This window comes from Rhinolophus sinicus, linkage group LG07 (genome assembly GCF_036562045.2).
Source record: "Rhinolophus sinicus isolate RSC01 linkage group LG07, ASM3656204v1, whole genome shotgun sequence".
NCBI classification, from domain to species: domain Eukaryota; kingdom Metazoa; phylum Chordata; class Mammalia; order Chiroptera; family Rhinolophidae; genus Rhinolophus; species Rhinolophus sinicus.
This window is the reverse complement of record NC_133757.1, coordinates 47,611,282-47,629,220: the sequence shown is the minus strand read 5'-3', so window position 1 is coordinate 47,629,220 and position 17,939 is coordinate 47,611,282. Positions and strand designations below refer to the sequence as shown.

General features: G+C 53.3%; 1 protein-coding gene across 1 annotated transcript in view; it reads right to left on the bottom strand.

Annotated features, from left to right (window-relative positions):
- The window catches only part of COL13A1 (collagen type XIII alpha 1 chain), a 144,109-nt gene that overhangs the window by 71,346 nt on the left and 54,824 nt on the right, over window positions 1-17,939 (bottom strand). Inside the window, exons 3-6 of the mRNA XM_074339536.1 lie at window positions 9,473-9,499; window positions 6,638-6,673; window positions 3,608-3,634; window positions 2,340-2,390 (exon numbers count right to left, since the gene is read on the bottom strand). Of these exons, the coding sequence (XP_074195637.1) occupies window positions 2,340-2,390; window positions 3,608-3,634; window positions 6,638-6,673; window positions 9,473-9,499 (141 nt within the window). The remainder of the gene's footprint in view (window positions 1-2,339; window positions 2,391-3,607; window positions 3,635-6,637; window positions 6,674-9,472; window positions 9,500-17,939) is intronic.

Sequence of the window (17,939 nt, the reverse complement as noted above, 5' to 3'; positions counted from 1 at the left end):
CCACATGGCACCCACAGGGAGAACAATTTTTCTCCTTAAGGTAAATATCCTTTTCAAATAGAGCTTAAAACATGGAAGCGGGTGTTTGGGAAAGAGTGCCGGCTTTGGAATGAAGCTGACTTGGCCCAACCCAAGCTCCCGCTGTGTAACCACAGGTAGTTATGAAACTCAGTTTCCTTCTCTGTGAAATGGGCTGGCGCGGCCTGCCTCACAGCTTTGAGAAAGGACTAAAAGAGACTGGTGCATACACAAGCTTTCAGCACTGGACGTAGGGTGCCCAGGAGACAGAAGTCATTGCTGTTACTTGAATAGAAGGTGCTTTCACCATTGGAATCAAATCCAACGAGGAAGGTATGTTGCTGATTAGACTTATGACGTGGGGCGGGAAGCCAGGGCAGTGGAGGCAGACCACTGCCCGAGCACGTTCTCCAGAAGGGAGGCCTTTTCAACAACTTTTAGGTAGCCTATTGACGTGATGCTGCTGAAAAATGTGGCTAGAAGGGTTAGAGGACCCGTATGATTGACACAATGGAACCTCTGTGGTCAGACCATGAGGCAGCGATGGTGGCCTAAGGGTAGGACCTGTGTTCTATGTTACTCCCTATCCTAACAGACCCACCCCAGGCTTGGTCCTTGCCATCAGAACCTGGGGGTCTGTCCTTCACATTTCCCAGTCACCCCTCTGGCTCGGTACCACCTTCCTCAGGAACAATTGGGCCCAGGGCATCCACACTGTAGCTCCCCCAATACACAAAGAGACCTCCCGTCCCACAGGGGCTGTGGCCACGTGAGCCCAGAACCACAGATGGTTACCACGTGGCCTGATGCTCTGCGGTAGCCGTGGGCTTCGGAGGCAGACCTGAGCCACACAGCCGGGCTGAGTGATCAAATCCCAGAGTGACGGCACTCTAGCGTATGACCTGGGCAAGTCTCTCAACCTCTCTGTGCCTCACTTACCTCATCTATAAAACAGAGGTGCTAAAAGTACCTACCTGTGGGTGGGGCTCTTGGCAGGATTAGGTGAGTTACTACGCGTAAAAATGTCAGGCTACTGCCTGCCACAGAGTAAGTGCCACGGGTCAGCCCTTAGCGTTGTCGTTGTGGTCTGAGCCCGAGGAAACCTTGCCAAGGCTGTGTCTACGTAGCCCAGAACCCTTCAAACCCTGCCTCCAGCCCAGGCCCCTAACATGCTTGCCCTGCTCTCTAGCGCCATCCTTCAGCTCCCCTCTCTGACCTTCCTCAGTTTCCAAGCAGTGCGACTGGCTCTACTTTTCAGCTCCCAGCTCTCACCACAGCCTCCCAGGCTGCTTAGCTCATCACAGCTCCCTCCCGTGGACGCAATTTGCTCTCTGACCCCTCCCCTCTCCCGCCTCCACTGGCTGTCTCCCTTGAAGGCAGGGGATGGGCAGGCCAGGCTTCACCCATCCGCTGTGCCAGCCTCAGACGCCCAGAGGCTAGCCTTCTGCTCCCGCACTCTCTCACCATGCATGGCAGGTCAGGGAAAGCGCACAGCGCAGCGTGGAAACGGTGCCCTGCTGCTGTCGTGGAAGCCGTAGGTGCCCGGGCTCCTGTGTTCTAATCCTGACCCAGCCTCAATATGGTGGACCCTGGCCAAGCCCCTTCCTCTCTGTGGGCCTCAGTTTCCCTTTCTTAGAGGGCTGTGCTGGGCCACAGCTGAGGTCCTTTGCACCATGCCATTTGGTGGTTTTATTCAAGTTTTGCAGTTCAGGCGCTATGAGAAAAACAGCCCGTCCTCCTTCCCATAGTCACAGTATCTTCCTGCATCATCACCCACGTCCCACTTTTGGTCCCCAAGGAAGCATATCTGAATGGAATTCTCTCTGATTTTCCCAAGCCCCCGGCCGCTGGGTGGAGGCACTAAGACGCAGGACCCAGGCTGAGCACAGAAAGAGCCTTTAAGGCGAGTAGTGGGTCAGGCCCCTGCCAGGACCAGGAGTGGGTGTCAGGTCAGGGAATCTGGACTCCGGGTTTCTGCTCCACAGGCTTCCGGAAACAAGGCCTGTTCCCCGGAAAGCTGGAGCACAACCTCTGAGCAGGAGCAAGCACTGATTTCTTCTGCCTGTAAACCGCAGAACCACCTGCTGCAGTCCCGTGGCTAGTGGCTAGGCCCTGCAAACCCTCCCAGGAGCCTGCAATTTCGGCATATTTAGTCAGACCAGTCTCATTAACATCACAGCATCCCCAAGGCCTGGCCCAGACCACATCACACGGATGTCCGCCACCCAGAGCCACAGCCCAGACGAGTGCTGCCTCCATCCCAAGCCCTTTTCATTAACTCATCCAACCTGCCCACCCCCAAGAAAAGTAAAAACACTTACAGGGGGGCCGCGGGGACCGATGATGGACATCCCGGCATCTCCTGGGGCCCCCTACGGCAGAGAGAGAGAAGAGAGGGAGAGGAGCGAGGGGCAGGGGCAGGTGGTGACAGGGGTGGGAAAAGACAGGGCTGGCCGGTGGGGAAGGAGGAGCAGGTGAGGGTGGGGTGCCAGCCAGAGGTGGAAGGACAGAGGGGACCAGAGGATGTGGAGGAAGAGGAGGGATCAGAGGAGAAGAGATGCAGAGGGAATGAACGGAGCATCGGGAGGGATCAATCAAGGAAGCAGGAGGGATGAAGCAGGAAGAGACACAGCCAAAGCATGAGATGCGTGGACCAGGGAAAGAGGGCAGTAGGACCCCAGGCCGGAAGCGGGGAGAAGAGGATGCAGTGCAGCGATGGGCAAGAGGGCAGCACAGGGAGGGAGGGAAGAAGGGAGGGGGGAGGGAGGGAACACAGCTCAGCCATTGCTGCTCAGGCCCCAGAGGCCTCTCCCCACGGCCCTGCTCGGGACACTCTCCAACCTGCCCCAGCCCCACTCAAGTTTCAAAGCCCCTCATCTTCTTCCTCACCCTCAGCCCCAAACACCCATGGGGCTGCACACCCTGCCACTGGGGAACAGAGGCTTGCACCTGGGTAGAGTTGCTGAAAATAGTGAGTGGGGACAAGGGACGCACTTGCTGTGTGCGCCCAGCAGCCCTGAGCCTGAAGGCTGGAGCTGCCTGCAACTTCCTAGTCCTGGTTTCAGGGTGACACACAGAGGGGTGAAGTCTGGGCCAGAGTCTGGTGGGGGGGGCAACAGAAGGAGAATGGAGGGTGCATGGAACACAGATGGGGGTGAGAGGTGATGCTCTGACAGAAGGACCCCTGCTGGGAGGAAGGCAGGACGCTGCATCCCACATAAAACAGGGACTGGCACTCTCCTTGCCTCTGGCAAAGGTGACAGCCTAAGGCGTGGAATCAGAGCTCCAGGCCACAGGAGGCCTCAGCAGGCAGGGTCAGCCACTCAGCCTGAGAAGCTGGGGCCTTAGCCCAGGAATCCCACGTCTCCTGCCTGAAGCTGTTAGGAAACAGGGCCGTCTCCTGCCTGAAGCTGTTAGGAAACAGAGCCGTGAGAGGCTGCGAGGGCACAGCAGGCACAGCTGGCACCTCTGTGGTGGCTGCATGCCCCAGGAGGAGGGCTGAGCTGGGGCCTCGGAAAGCACCCCCAAGAGTCCACGAAGTGGAAGCAGAGGCTGGGACGGAAGGGCAGAGGGGAAAGTGTGGACTCACCTTCTCGCCTGGTTGGCCCTTTACTCCCTGGGGCAGCCACATGCAACACGGGGCACAGGCGAGAGAGGGAGGGAGAGAAAAAAGAAAGGATGAGAGAGAGGCACACACACAAGAACCCATGTTAATGGCACAACGTCTAAACAAAAGAGATCGCTGTGAAACGAGAAACAAAACAAAACAGATGCTGACACATGACAGGTCCCGTGTCCAACAAGCACAGCGTGTGGACAGCTATTGCCTCACCCCTTGGTCTGTCCCGGGCCAGCCAGCCGTTCCAGATAACTGAGGGAAACAGTGCCAGGGGCCTTCCTTAAGAGGCCCTTTCTGTGCATGAGTGTGTGTGTGCATGTGTGTGTGTGTGTGTGTGTGTGTGTGTGTGTGAGAGAGAGAGAGAGAGAGAGAGAGAGAGAGAGAGAGAGAGAGAAAGAGAGAGAGACCCACCCGAGTCAAAAACTCTGTCTGAGCAGCCACGGCCCCAGCGGGCTGGTCATCTGAGGTGGGCATGAGTAGGAAGAGACCTTCCCAAGGGCTGTGTTGTGAGGTAGTTGGTGGAGTCTAATTGGTCTGAAGGTCCAACTGAGCACCAAGACAAAGCTTTACCAAGCTAGACACGCCAAGAGTTGTTAGCGCTGGCCAGGCAAGACAGTGGGAGAGGGGTTGGAGGAACATAGGAGGACAGACAGTAGGACACACACATCTGGGAGGATGGAGGATGGGGCTGAGATGCAGAGGAAACTGGGTATCATCAAGGGTGCCTGTAACCAGAGTGGCTAGTGGGTAGAGAACCCCAATCCACCCCAATCCATAGAAGCCAGTGGCGCCACCTCTGGTGGACTGCGGGAACAACGCAGGCATTTCACCTTAGGCATTTCACATCAACAGCCATCCTTATCAGGTGGTTCACGCCAGAACTCCTCCTGGGCAGCCAAATGGGTCCACTGTCACGTTTAAAATGGCGCAAGATTCACAAAAGCTCCAAAGTGGCTCGAAAATAGCTTTGTATGGAAGGAAATGGGGAAACCTCCTGTGGATTTCCCTCCTGCCCCTACCACTATGGGTCAGAACTAGGCTCAGATGGACACTCCTTGGGAGGAGATGTCCCCAGGGCAGGAGGGGCAGGCCTGAAGGGCAGCAGGAGGGACAGGCCTACAGGGGTTGCTGTGTATTTTGCTATCTTCCCTGCATCCTTGTATCTGCACTTGGTCGTCTCCTAAAGCTTACCTGTTAGGAGCAAAAATTTTGGAGTCTGATAGTCAGCTTGGGTACAAAATCCAACTCCACCCCAATCCTGGGTAGACTGAGTCTCAACATGCTCATCCATAAAATGGGATCTTGGAGGGCTATGGTGGAGAATGTGCCTGGCTCAGGTCCACCCACGGCAAGTCTCTGACAAAGGCTGGCTGAATGTTGTTTCCCAGCCCTACACAGGGAAGGACCCCGTGACAGCTTGGGGGACTCAGTATTCGGAGTCAGAGAGCTGAAGCAGACAGACAGGGCCAGGTAGCAATTCCACAGTGTGTGGTTTGCTAAGTGGTGGGAGAGATTCACGTGGAATGGCCCAGGGCTTCCAGCCTCCATGTCTTGACAGACAGCCTTTGGGTGGGTCCTGGGAAGCTCAAAGTTCTGTGACATGGAACACATATCCCAAATCTCTGCAATGTCCCAGGGCCTAGGCCTAGGCACTGTGGCTTCACTCTAAGGATCAGCCCCTCCTTACAGCTGTGATGCCAGCGTCGGGGAGGGAGAGTAGCATTGTCAGGGTCCAGAGCACAGGTCTGGGGTTAGGCTGCGGACATTAAAGTCTCTGATCAGCCACTTCCTGGCCATGTGACCTTGGGAAAGACACTTAACAGCCGAGCTTGTTTTCCCAGCTGAAAAATGAGGGTGGAAACTGTGCCTACCTCCTGCAATGTGAGGACCGATGCGCTGATGCATGTAAGGCTCCCAGCACAATGCCGGCACGTGGTTGGTTAGCACTCGCGAGTGCTAGCTATGCTCTGCATGTCTTTTCTCTGAGCAGCGGGCTCACATCAGGCAGGAAAACTCACATAAGGATGCTGTACCCAGGCCTGAGGCCAATAGCCCAGGAGGTGAGGTTATGAGGCCGAGCACGTGAGTGGCGTGGAAGGACGGCACAGGGGTAGTCAGGGGGCACCCAGGGGTGGGTGGAGGTTGAGGCTGATGGCTGGTGGGGAGGTAGGGGTCAGACAGGGAGAGTGGCTCGGGCCATGTCCTGGACTAGGCTGGGTGGTGGTGAGGCTGGTGTGTGGCCATCACTGCCTCAGGCTGCCAGCACGTGCCTGACCTTCTCCTTCTAGCCCCTCAGAGGCTAGAAGCCACCAGGAAAAACCCTGGTGCTGGGACCTCAAGGCCTAATGTCAGGCTTCCCATCCTGAGATACACGGCCTCTCCTGCCACACTTTCTCATTTCCCTTTCGTCATCTTCATTTTTCAGCAGGAAACATTAAATGTTTGAACTCCCTGCCTCCTGGTGAGGATTTGGAGGCACTGCCAGGAGCGAGCCGTCTTCACCAAGTTCTAGTGTCTGTCTATGGAAGGTGCCTCCAGAACTGGCTCCACCACAATTTCCACAGAGCATGTGGAGGCTTCCTTTCCCACCATCTTTCGCTGCTCTTGCTGGGGGACAGTTGCAGGAACCGTTATAAATCTGAGGGTGAGCTGCCAGCCTCGGGGGGTCAGGGATGGAGTGGGTGGCAGTCCTCTCAATGACAAGAAGAGGTCAGGTCTCACCCTACCGCCCAGTAGGTGATCAGAGAACAGCTTTATTCATACAAGTTCCTGGATTTTTCCTTTGCTGGCAGCTCTCTGGAGAGGAAAGCCAGATTTGAAGGGTTGGAATAAAACGTTCCTTTTCCTTGCCTGCCCCTTTCTGAAGCTGACTTGGGCAGAGGAAGGGAGAGGTCTGACCCCTGTCCTCAGGCTGGGGTAACCTTGCCGTGGTTTGGAGGACAGGCCAGCAGGGAGAAGCAAGCAACGGACACCCAAGCAGATAGACATGCACCAACTCACCACACGTCCAGGCATCCCAATGGCACCTTTGTCGCCCTAATGAAGGAGGCAGAGACAGTTAGATGTGGCTGGAGGTGGGCCAGCCTGTGAAGGGCCCCACAGGCTAGGCACCCAAGATCTGGCTGCATGGGCAGCTGGGACGATACCCAGGCATCATGTGGGTGAACTTGCCCATGCAGCCCCTCCGGACTGGTTGGTAAGCAGCCACCCCTATCGCTCTCTACATGGAGCTGTGGAAAGGGCACTGATGGATGAGTCTGCTCCCTGGCCTGGGCTTCAGTCTCCCTATGTGTTCCCTAAGGGGTCAAAGGCCCTTCCTCCCTTGGCCTTCTGTTGTCGCAATCCATCCCAGCCAGGCCGGATGTGCCACGTCCTTATCATGTGCAGCTTCAAGGCACAGAGCAGGGAGGGTGGTAGGTCCCATGTGACAGATGGGTGAATCACTTCCCTCGGTCTATGGCAGAGCTGGGGAGCAGTGCCTGTGCTCCCTGGTCCCGCCCCAGGCCCTCTGAGAAGGCTGAGGACAGAGTCCTTCTCCACACCCCCTTCCTCGCAGCCGCCCCCGGCACCAGCAGGAAGGCCCGTGAGCAGTGTGGATGCAGCCACATCACGAGTTTCGGCTGCTCCGAGGGAACCGCTTTGTTTTGCAGCCAGGGGTTACATCTTCTCACTCTGGAAATCTGCTTATTACGTTTTGTTCCTCCCTCTTTTGGTAGAAAATATTTTTTTGCAATTATACGTGTGCAGACATCATAAATTCTGGGGTGGGGCCTGGGGTTTGCTAGGAGCCTGGAAGGATGGAAAGCAACGGAGGCCAAAAATCAGATGGTGTTTGTTGGGCAGGCAAAAGCTGGGCCTGTGGGTTCCTCTGAAGGGTGTGGGCATTTCTAGGGTGATACTGTGTCTGATGACCCCACTGAGGCAAAATGCCTTGTGGGACAATTTGCAGCCCAAGATGTACATGGATGCACCAGAGAGCAGCAGTCAGCTCTGAAATTAGGCTCTTGTGACACATACCTTGTCAAGACCAACGCTGTCTTTTAGTAAAATGTTCAGCCTTTGCCGTGTGGCAGTGTAGCCGCGTTGGTTAAAAGTGTGGATCTGTTTCCTAAGCATCCATATATCTCTCACGGGGCTGCTGGGAGGCTGCCATGAGATGGTGTCTCTGGAAAGCTCACTTGAAGTGCCTGGCACCTGGTGAGTGTTGTGTAAATGGCGTCTACAGGTAGTAAGCCCAGTGGGCAAGTTAATTTTATAAGCATATTTGTACTTCCCACATTTTGCATTTCACAGCAAGGGGCCAGCATCAGCAAATCTTTTTGTGGGTCACTCCCAGGTCCCTTCATATGGAAACATGAACAGGACCATGACCTATGGATCAGTGGCCCTTTCTGCTGAGGACACAAGGCCCATTGAATATCGGCTGTGACATCCCCTGGCTCACTCACTCTCAGGCTTTTGAATGATATTGCAGCATGTGTGTTTTGGTTTCTTTTCATTTGTTTTTTAAAACTAATGTTCTTTGCAGTCCTGGCCATAAAACGCTCGGGTTTGGGACGGGCGTGGAATGGCCAGAGATTGGAAACTATGTGCAGCAGCCCCTGCTCTGTGAATTGCCCCCAAATGCTTTTTAAAGGTGGACGTTGTCAGAAAAAACAAAGTCTGCCCACGTTCCTCCACAGTCATCTGATTTTTTTCTCTCCTTGGATTTCATGGGACCAATTCACCCGTCCTCCTCTGCTCCAGGGCTCGGACTTACTGGGAGAGTTTCCATTTTCAAGGCTAAACATTCCCCCACATGCATTTCATTAAGAAAGTCACTGCTGGACATGAATTCTAGAAGCTGTTGGATTAGTCACGGGGTTACAATATAATTCATGTCAAAAGAGGAATAACGGGGGAAAGAGGGATGCACAGAGGGTCTGGAATTCAGAACATGGGGCCTCCGGTGCAGGGAGAGAGGGCAGCCTGGTGCCAGCCCTGGCTCACCATCCATGCCTCGCCTCGGCCCTCTAGATGGCCACAGTACTGGGCCTGAGTCCCTCCCCCACCTGAGGGACCATAGTGTCCAGTACTCAGTGCCCCAGGCTGCAACCCACAGAGCAATGTCTTTGAAGACTTTAAAGATGGTTCTCAGATGTGGGGCACAGACCACAGGAAATAGCAGAATAAAATGGGATGTGATAACACGGGCTTCCAAGAGATCTACAGCTGAAGCTGGGACAATCGGACAAGGGATTTTCACCTCTTCGAGTCTCATTTTCCTCATCTATAAAATGGGCATAATGATACCCAATTCACTGCGTTGCTGAACAAATCAAATATAGGAAGAGTGATTAGCATAGTGCCTCGCACACATTAAGGTCTCACAAGAGATGGCTATTAGTGTCAGTTCTACTTTTATTCCAGAGCCCCATGGTTGGCACGGCTCTCTAGCATTCAGAGATGGTAACTAGGGGGGGAATAAAGTGTTTGAGTCTACTCTTACCAGAGGGCATAGGACAAAGCAGGGACATGGTCTTAATCTAAGCTGCTATGCAGGAGGACACCCAGTAAGCCCATGGGGCTGCCTCCCCTTCCAGCCCCCCCATTATAGGGCCACTTGTCTGGAAGTCAGGTCCAGTGTTAGAGGGGCTTGCATGCTGCCATCTGCCTGCCTGGGGCCCCAGGAGTGTACCATGGAGGTTTACCCTCAGTTATGGGTTAGAGAAGCTGGAGAGAGCCTCTCACCCAGACAGATCTGGAGAAATGCGGCCACCCAAACTCACTAGGCCTTGGATTGAGAAAGACCATGTGAGAGAGAGGCAAAGGAAGGAAGCGGTAAAAGCTACTTACTGGGAGGCCAGGTCTTCCAATGGGACCCTGAAATAAAGGGAAAAAGAATGAAATTGACAAAGGTCAGGGTATTGTAATACCTGATGGTTCCATACTGCCCAACAAGCTATGTGACCTTACAGTCACGTGTGCTCTGTGAGCCTCTGTTATTTTATGAACAAAATGAAGGGAGGGCCTTGGTCAAATTCAAGGATTGCATTCAACCAGGGCTGGCAGCTGGATATCATATATTTCCCTGTATTCCTCCAAAGAGACATCCTTACTGCCCTTGGTCATCCGGTTTAGTCTCACAGTTCCCATAATTAAGAAATTCTCTCTTAAATCTAGTGCAGGCATGACCAACAGATGTCAGCTTGAGTGCAGACACTAGTGGATTGGTAGCAACTAAATCAAGCACTATGTTAAAAACCTCCTAATTGATTAGCAATGTCTACCATGGGCATGAGGGGTGGAGCCGTGGTGGCCACAAATTTCCTACCACTTAAATGATTCCTGCTGCTACTTAAAGCCGTCCTTCATGGCTATGTTCTCTAGGGACTGGCCGTCCTCGTGCCCATAAGAACCTTGGTCTTCCAACTGGAGTACAGAGCCACCCCAGGAGGGGTCCCTGAGATACACCCAGAGGGTGGCAGACAGACCATTGCTACCCAGTTGCCATCTCCCTAGCCCTCATCTCTGGCCAATGGCATCTTTCCTTTGCAGAAGCAGAGAGAACAGGGCTAGGAGGTGATTTGATTTCCACCCTGGCCAGCTTCCCATTTCCTTCTCATCGTGCCTTGAGGTTTCTGCCACAGTTGAAAAATTCAGGATTCTTCTGTGCCAGTCAGCCTGAGAAAGCGGGAGAGTTACCTGGGCTCCCCCCCCCCCCCCACTCCATGCTGGTGGCCAGGCGGCCAGGGAGGGCAGGGGTTGTGAGGAGAGACTCAGAGCCAACCCCATCATTCGTTCCTGCACTGCAGAGGCCCCAGGAGTGGCAGCACCCTCTCTGTCTGGGAACAGCCGCCCCGGGGTGAGGCCAGCAGAAGCCATCAGGGTGCTGCCTTCCTGGGGAGGGCAGGCCCCCCAGTCAGGCAGAGATCCAGAGCTGAGCTACTGGGTGAGCCCAGCAGCCAGGCTGTGGGGAGAGGCACATGGGGGACGTCCCAGGAGTGGGGGCTGAGGGGGAAGTGAGGACTCTTTTTGGTTTTGTCGAAAAAGGAGAAAAGCAGCCCTTTTCTCTGTTGAAACATCTGTCGAAGTTTCCTATTGCTGAGTTTATTTTGGAAGATTGATGACAGGAATTGAGATCTGACATCCAAAACATGCCATGATAAATCAGCCTTCCCTTGCAGGGAATGACATGGTTTCCTCCTCCTCTATAACTCAGCAGGCAGGGAGCAGGGCGGCATCGTCAGCATGTCAGCACGGATTCAATGTACCTCTCAGGACCCAGATGGAAGAGTAAATAATGTCTTATTACAAACTAGGCCAGCTGCTCTCGCAGGTACAGATCAAGAGGAAAAAACGATGGAAATGCCTTCTCTGAGGAAGAAACGAAATGGGGCTTCTTTTAGTAACCTTGAGAAAGATCTGATGCCGAGGGCTGGGCCCTTTCAACTCCAGTCCCCAGCTGCCCCTGCGACCTCTGGGTCTTTTGTTGGGATATCAAATGCTGTCCTCAAGAAGACACGCTCCTGTTCTCTGGATCCATTACTTCAGAGGCCAGTCTCCTTAGGCGCTTCTCAGGTTCGCTGTGCAAATGACTCAGCTCCCCGACCCGCCCCGGGCGTTCGGGTGATGCCAGGAGAGGAGGCCGAGGTGTAGCCTTTAATTTGTGTTGTCTCCCAATCTAACCCATTGACAATACTTTCTTAACAACAACAACAACAACAACAATAACAAAACCACAACCTGCCCAGAGACTTGGCCAGAGCGGAGCTGCCCACACAGTGATACGGGCATCACGTCCTCAGGAGCCGTCCACTTAGAGCGGCTCACTGACCTGTTCACTGAATGGGCAGGAGACCTTCCAAGGACCCAAACGGAGTAGAGATTATCTCTTTCTTCTTTCTAATACCTGCTGCTTCTTTGACTCCAGTTCTTTATGGGACAAAGGAGCTGGACTGACAATGGGGCATGCCAGCCTTTCAGATTGAAATGGGGACCTGCTTTGCGGGGGCAGCCATTGTCTGGCCCTGGAGGGGTGCAGAGGTGGGTGGAAAGCAAAATGGCAGTCCTCTTCCCCATGTCAACATTCTGGAGGGACCCTGCACACTTCTCTGGAGGGTGTAGGGCTCCCCTTAAAGACAGCGGAGCCAGCTGTGGGCCCCGCCCCCCACCCAGGGCCCGGTTACCAGCAGAGAGCAAGGCCTTTCAGATGTGCGAGACCAGGTTGTGGCTGGAGTTACTTACAGGAGGTCCTGAAAGAAAGAGAGAAAATGCCAGGGTCAGTGTCACTGATGCAAGCATGCCTTAGAAGCAGCGTCCAAGAATTCTTCGGCTGAGGGCTTTCCATCTGGTCTTCGAAGTTTGTATTTTCCTGGCCCACTTTCCCCAATATAATCTCTTCTGCCTTTATTTCATCTCCAAATTTTCATTATTGGATGAGAAATCCAGAGGTCTGGGCCCCAGGCGCAGCCCTGCTGGGGCCCTAACTTCCCGAATAGTCCCTTCCATGCCTCAGCTTCCCACCCCACAAAATGGGCCGCTCGGGGGTGCTCCCCAACTCGTGTACACAGTTGCTGTGCAGAACACAGGGCGCTGGGCACCAGAGCACACTGCAAAAGGTCACCGTGTAACAGAACCGAGAGAGAGTCCGATTATTAGTGCTCTCGTTGTCCTCTCTACGCTGTCATGAAACACGGTGGAAAACAAGCAGGAAGCAGCAGGGACGGAGGTTTCTCATTCGGTTCCCTGCCTGATGTCTATCGACCTGGTTTGGCTTCTGTTAAGCGGTGAGTCAGGCGGTTCTGCCCTCCTGGGTCTGCCACCCACGACCTCTTCCTCACCGCCCACCTCTGCGAGCCAGCCCCACCCTCCCTCCACACCCCTCTCTCTTTTTTCTTTTCTTTTCTCTTGTCTTTTCTTTTCTTTTTTTTCTTTTCCCTTCCTTTCCTCTCCTCTTCTTTTCTCCTAGTTGTGTCCACTTGTTTTCCTTCCTCCCATAGGTCTCAGCAATGGTTCTGTCTGATTACTGATCATGGACAAGAATTACAAATTCAAATGCTCCCGCAAAAGGGGGCAGGAGGATGGGTGGGGAGGAAAGGTGGAGAAAAGCAGCTGCAGAAAGATAGTGAACCTGAAGGCATTTCTGCAAAACATGAGTCATGAAACCCCCAGGGCCTGTGGGATTCTCAGCTGAGCCTGGGGTGTCTGCCCAGCCCCTGGTGACCTGGCCACATTAACACAGCTGCTACTCCCGTTGCTTCTTTTATGCTTGGCCAATAAAGATTCCTTGTTTCTCCTTGCTCCCCACATTCCCAAAGCCGGCTTCCTTCTTTCCACCTTCATCTGCCAGCTTCTCTGTCCTGGTCTCCATCCAGGAGGAAACAGCCTCTTTTATGGTGGCCCCTGGTAAGCCACCACATTAAGGAGGAACAACGTGCTTTAAATTAAAAAAAAAAAAAAAAGTCAAATGGTGCAGTGACCGGGTAAGGTGGGCCCCAGGCAGCCCTTTGGGCCTGCACACAGGGTTTCAGAACAGCAGGAGGGAGGCTGAGGGAAGAGGGGAGCATCTGGGAGCTTTTAGGCTGAGAGGCAGGGGAATATCACTCAGAATCTGAAAATATCCCCAGAGTACAGCTTGCCAGACGGGCCAGTCCCGTTGGAAAGTCCGTGCCTCCTGGCTGGGGGAAGTGTCCTCGCGAGAAGCAGGCTGGTGACAAAGTTCGGCCCACAGCAGTTTTGGATGGTTTAATCACATGGTGGGCCCTATACCCGCTGGCCTGACAGGGCCCTCACTGCCAGTTCTGCAGGCTCTGGGGGGAGTCCCTGGTGACTCAGCTGAGCTCCAATGCTGGCCCTGCCTGCTGTTAACAGTCTTGGCTGCAAGGGTATCATTAGATGTAGCCGGGCAGCCAACACAGGACTCGACACTTAGCCAGGTCCCAGGAAAGCCATCTGCTAGGTCCATCCCTAAGTGATAGAAATTTTACTGAAGGTTTCAAAAGTTTTTACGTCACCGTCACCACCATCATCACTACACACACGTTTGTGGTCCTTATTATGTGCCAGGCACGATTCTAAGTGTTTTCCTTTAGGAAAAAGGTCCTATTATCCCCACTTTGCAGAGGAAGAAACTGAGGCACAGAAAGGCTGAGTTACTTCTCCAGGGCTTTCCATGCTGCTCATTCAAAAAGCACCTCACCTCACCCCCAAATTGCCCACAGACCCATTCCGTCTCCACACGTCTCCCTGGCTCCTCGCTCTAGATCCAACCCTCCCACCTTTCTTTTCTGGGCTCCTTTTTCGGATGCAATGGAATTTGCTCTCTCAGGCTCTCCCAGGCTAGCATTCCCCCACCCATCCTTACACAGACTTCAGCAAAGGGAAAGCCCCTATTTGTCAGTTGGTTCTGTACCTTAGGAAGGGGAGGAGAGATAGGAGATTTATTTTAAAAAAGACTTTTTCTATCACATTACCCCCCCCACCCCCCGCCCCAGGATAGTCCTCAAGAGTCTCCCTGGAAAATCTTAGGGCCCCTTGGAAAATTGCACTGATGCCCTGCCCCTGCTTTCATCAGACCTCCAGATGTCCAGGCAGATGCCTCACTTAACACTTGTTCAATGCCCAGCCGCACTAGGAGCTGGGGAGCCGAAGGCTTTGTAACATCCAGCTGTGCTGTGGTGTCACTAGTTGGTCTCCCATGAGGGCCACTTGGCTATGCTCAGTAACATAGCTGTTGACTGACCCATCGTCCTGGCCAGGCACCAAAGGATGTAACTATCCCAAGCACTGCCAAGTCTCCACTGTACAGATGGGGAAGCAGAGGCCCAGGGGAGGTAGTGACCATGCCGCCATGGGTCTTCCTAACAAACCAAACTGCCTGTGTGGTTGCTCCAGAGGTACAGCCCACACTGCCACATCCTGACGGAGGACCCCACCCTGTGCCTGCTGCAGCAGGGAGAACCATAAAGATTGCCCCAGTCCCCCAGGAGAGCAGAGCAGCCTGCAGCAGTCTCCCAGGGAAGCATCCACGGCAGCTGCCCAGGGCATGGTGGTTCTACCTGAAAACTTCCTCCCACGGCCTGAGATCTCGGCCCTCCGCCTGATGTTGGTCACCCACCAGCTCTGTGAGGACACTGCTGTCCTCCCCAGGGTTTGGCTGCCCTCCTCCAAGTAAGCAGCAAGGGCCCTCCTAAATGGACAGGCAGGAATGGACTCCTAGGGAGAATCCTGGAGTAGTGTGCTGGGTCACGCATCCTTCAGTCATTTTTTGTATGTTCATTCATTCATTCATTCATTCATTCATTCAACAAACACTTAATTATCATCTACCACGTCAGTCGCTGGGCTGGGCTGTGACCACACAGAAATGAATAAGGCACAGTCTTTGCCCTTTGAGGAAGGAAAACTTCATTTTTTAAGCACCTAATATCTCCCAGGCCTGATGCTAAGCTCTAGTGATACAGAGATGAATAACTCATTTCCCCCTGTTGAGACGTCAACAGGTTCCTATGTTAGAAAGCTGGAGACATTCCAGAGAGGAGAAGAAAAATGAACAAAAGGGTTTAAGGGACAAAGGTTTGCTGCAGAAGGGTGCATTCATTCAATCAATCAACATTTATTAAGTGCCTACTATGTGGCAGGCATAATGCTAAGTGCCTACTAAGTGCAGTCATTATAACAGCGCAGTTTAATCTTACAACAACAGGTGTGGATCGCGTTATCATCCTTGTATCACAGATAAGGAACCAGAGGCTTAGAGGATAAGCACCCTGCCTAAAGTGGTCTCCCTGTCTTAACTGGCAACGTCTGGGGCTTTCTTTCCTTCCTTCCTTCCTTCCTTCCTTCCTTCCTTCCTTCCTTCCTTCCTTCCTTCCTTCCTTCCTTCCTCCCTCCCTTCTTCCCTTCCTCCCTTCCTCCTGTCCTTTCTTTTTTTTTTTAGGTTTAATTGCCATATAGTAGAGCCGGGATTTGAACCATGTGTCTCTTACCCAGAAGTCTGTGCTCTCCAGCTAGAGGTCATGAATGTGATCAGGGCTGAGAGGGGCATCCTGGCTCTTCTAACGTGGGCAGGTAAGCCCCCACCCCCTTCCCTAAGGGCGTGGCCCTGCCCAGACCCTGGATCCAGTCCTGGTTCTGGATAGGAAAGGAAAGAGCAACAGGGTAGCCCAGGTTCAATGTCATATGATCTGTGATCTGTTACCCAGCTTGACGGCTGTGTTGCCAGCAGCTGGGGTCCTAGCCCTGACCCACGCCTCCTGGTGCCTGCTGCCAGGCTGCCTGCAGCTGACCACCTGCCAGTTGGCTCTGCCACGTGCCGACCCACCCATTCTGCCAGGACAGATGCTCTGTGTCCCAGGCTTTCGTCAGAGATGGGGTGACTAACAATGCCTGTCATGCTCTATCTGCTGGAGCAGGAGTTCTCAACTAGGGGTGATTTTGCCCCCTGGGGGATAGTTGGTAATATCTGGAGGCATTTCTGATAGTTACAATTGGGAGGCTTCTTTTGGTCTCTAGTGAGTAGAGGCCAGTGATACTGCTAAATATTCTACAATGCACAGGCAGCTTCCGACAGCAAAGCTTTGTCTGGCCCTACATATCAATCATGCCCCACACTGGACGAATGGGACCAGTCCTGCCTCCAGGCTCCCCGTGTGCCTGTGGCCCCTGGGTCCAGGCCCCAGCCCTCACTCAATCTTGTGGTTTGCAAACTTTTGGGATCCCATTCTTCTACAGGTTGGCCTTTTCTACCTCACTCAAGACCTTGTTAGGACAAATAATAATTCATTTATTGAGCATTTATTTTGTGCCTGGCACTATGCAAAGAACTTTATGTACCTTGTTTCACTCAGTCCACCCAACAACCCAGTAGAGTAGCACTATTATTATTACTCCTATTCTGCAGGTGAAAAAACTGAGGCCCAGAGAGTTCCAGGCAAGTGTGCACAATCACAGAGTTCATGCATAATGGTACTGGAACCCAGACCTGCCTGACAGCGCTGCAGCGTGAACACAGCTTGGCACAGCCTCACATGACCATGGGGTCCCAAAACTTGAAGGAGGGACACATAGGAGAAATAAGGGAGCAGCCTCTGCCTTAAGGAGTGGTGAGGGAGGGAAACATGTGCAGCTTCAAAAACCCTCAGGAGAAATTCATCAATGACAGGCATGATGGCCACTTAAGGGAAACTGAAGGAGCTTGGAGGCACCCTCTGTCCTTTGAGGTTGACATCAAAGAGAACAAGCCCTTCTCCCGTACAGCCCAGCGGCAGGAACACTGACCTTAAAGGGAGGGTCAAGGCTGATTTCTGGGGTGGACCGTCTGGGTCTGGTCTGGTGCCCTGGGAGCATGTCTGACAACTCATGCTTCTGACTGACAGAGCACTTCCTCAAATCTTAGCTCATTAAGCTTCACTACAACTAACTCCCATTTTACAGATGAGAAAACTGAGGCTCAGAAGGGACAGAACTTGCCTATGGTTTATGGCTGGCGAGTGATCCAGTGCCCTTTCCAGAAATTTGAGGGGAGGCAGGAGGCCTTACGTGTCTTAGTAGAAATATACAACTACTCAGATGGTGGTGTGCTGGAGCCATCTCATTCTACAGTCGGTGTTCAGGGACTTCACATTGGCAGCTGCGAGCATTCACACCACAGAAATTGGCCAAAGCTACAAAGCAGCCGCACCCCCACCCCAAGAGCCAACGGTTAACCATTTCCCAGCATACTGCAGCTCAAATCTGTCCCATAACGATGTCTCTCATCCACAAGACATCCTCAGACATTTCAGCTTGGGCTGATTGAGAGTAACAAGTCCTGAGAGGAATGGACAGCAGTTAAAATCACACACACAACACCCTCTACGCCTGCACTCATGGCAGACATTGCTAATCAATCATCGCTAGTCTACCCTCAATGAGCCTTGACAAGACTTCACAATCCTTTCCAACACAGCCACTATCAACCAGCAGGAACTGGCCTGTGAGATGGAACCTATTAGTCATCTAGGAACTAGAGCTATCTGGGGGGGTGAGACACAGGGAAGCAAGTAGGCAAAGCATGCAGCTCCTTTCACTGAGTCGTCAAGCAGGCCTGGATATAGCCATGGGGACAGCAGAGATGGAGGTGGAGAGGCTGGGTACTCAGGACTCCCCAGAAACACCTTATACCAGGAGTAAACATACTGGCATTAATTACAGCTCTGTCCCCTGTCCCCATGTAGCTGTCACGACTGTCAGAGGGATGGGGAGGTGTGAACGTGGAAGGGACAGGAGCCAGTGAGATCCCCTCTGGTTTAGTTCATTCCCTGGTCCCATGTGGTCCCCA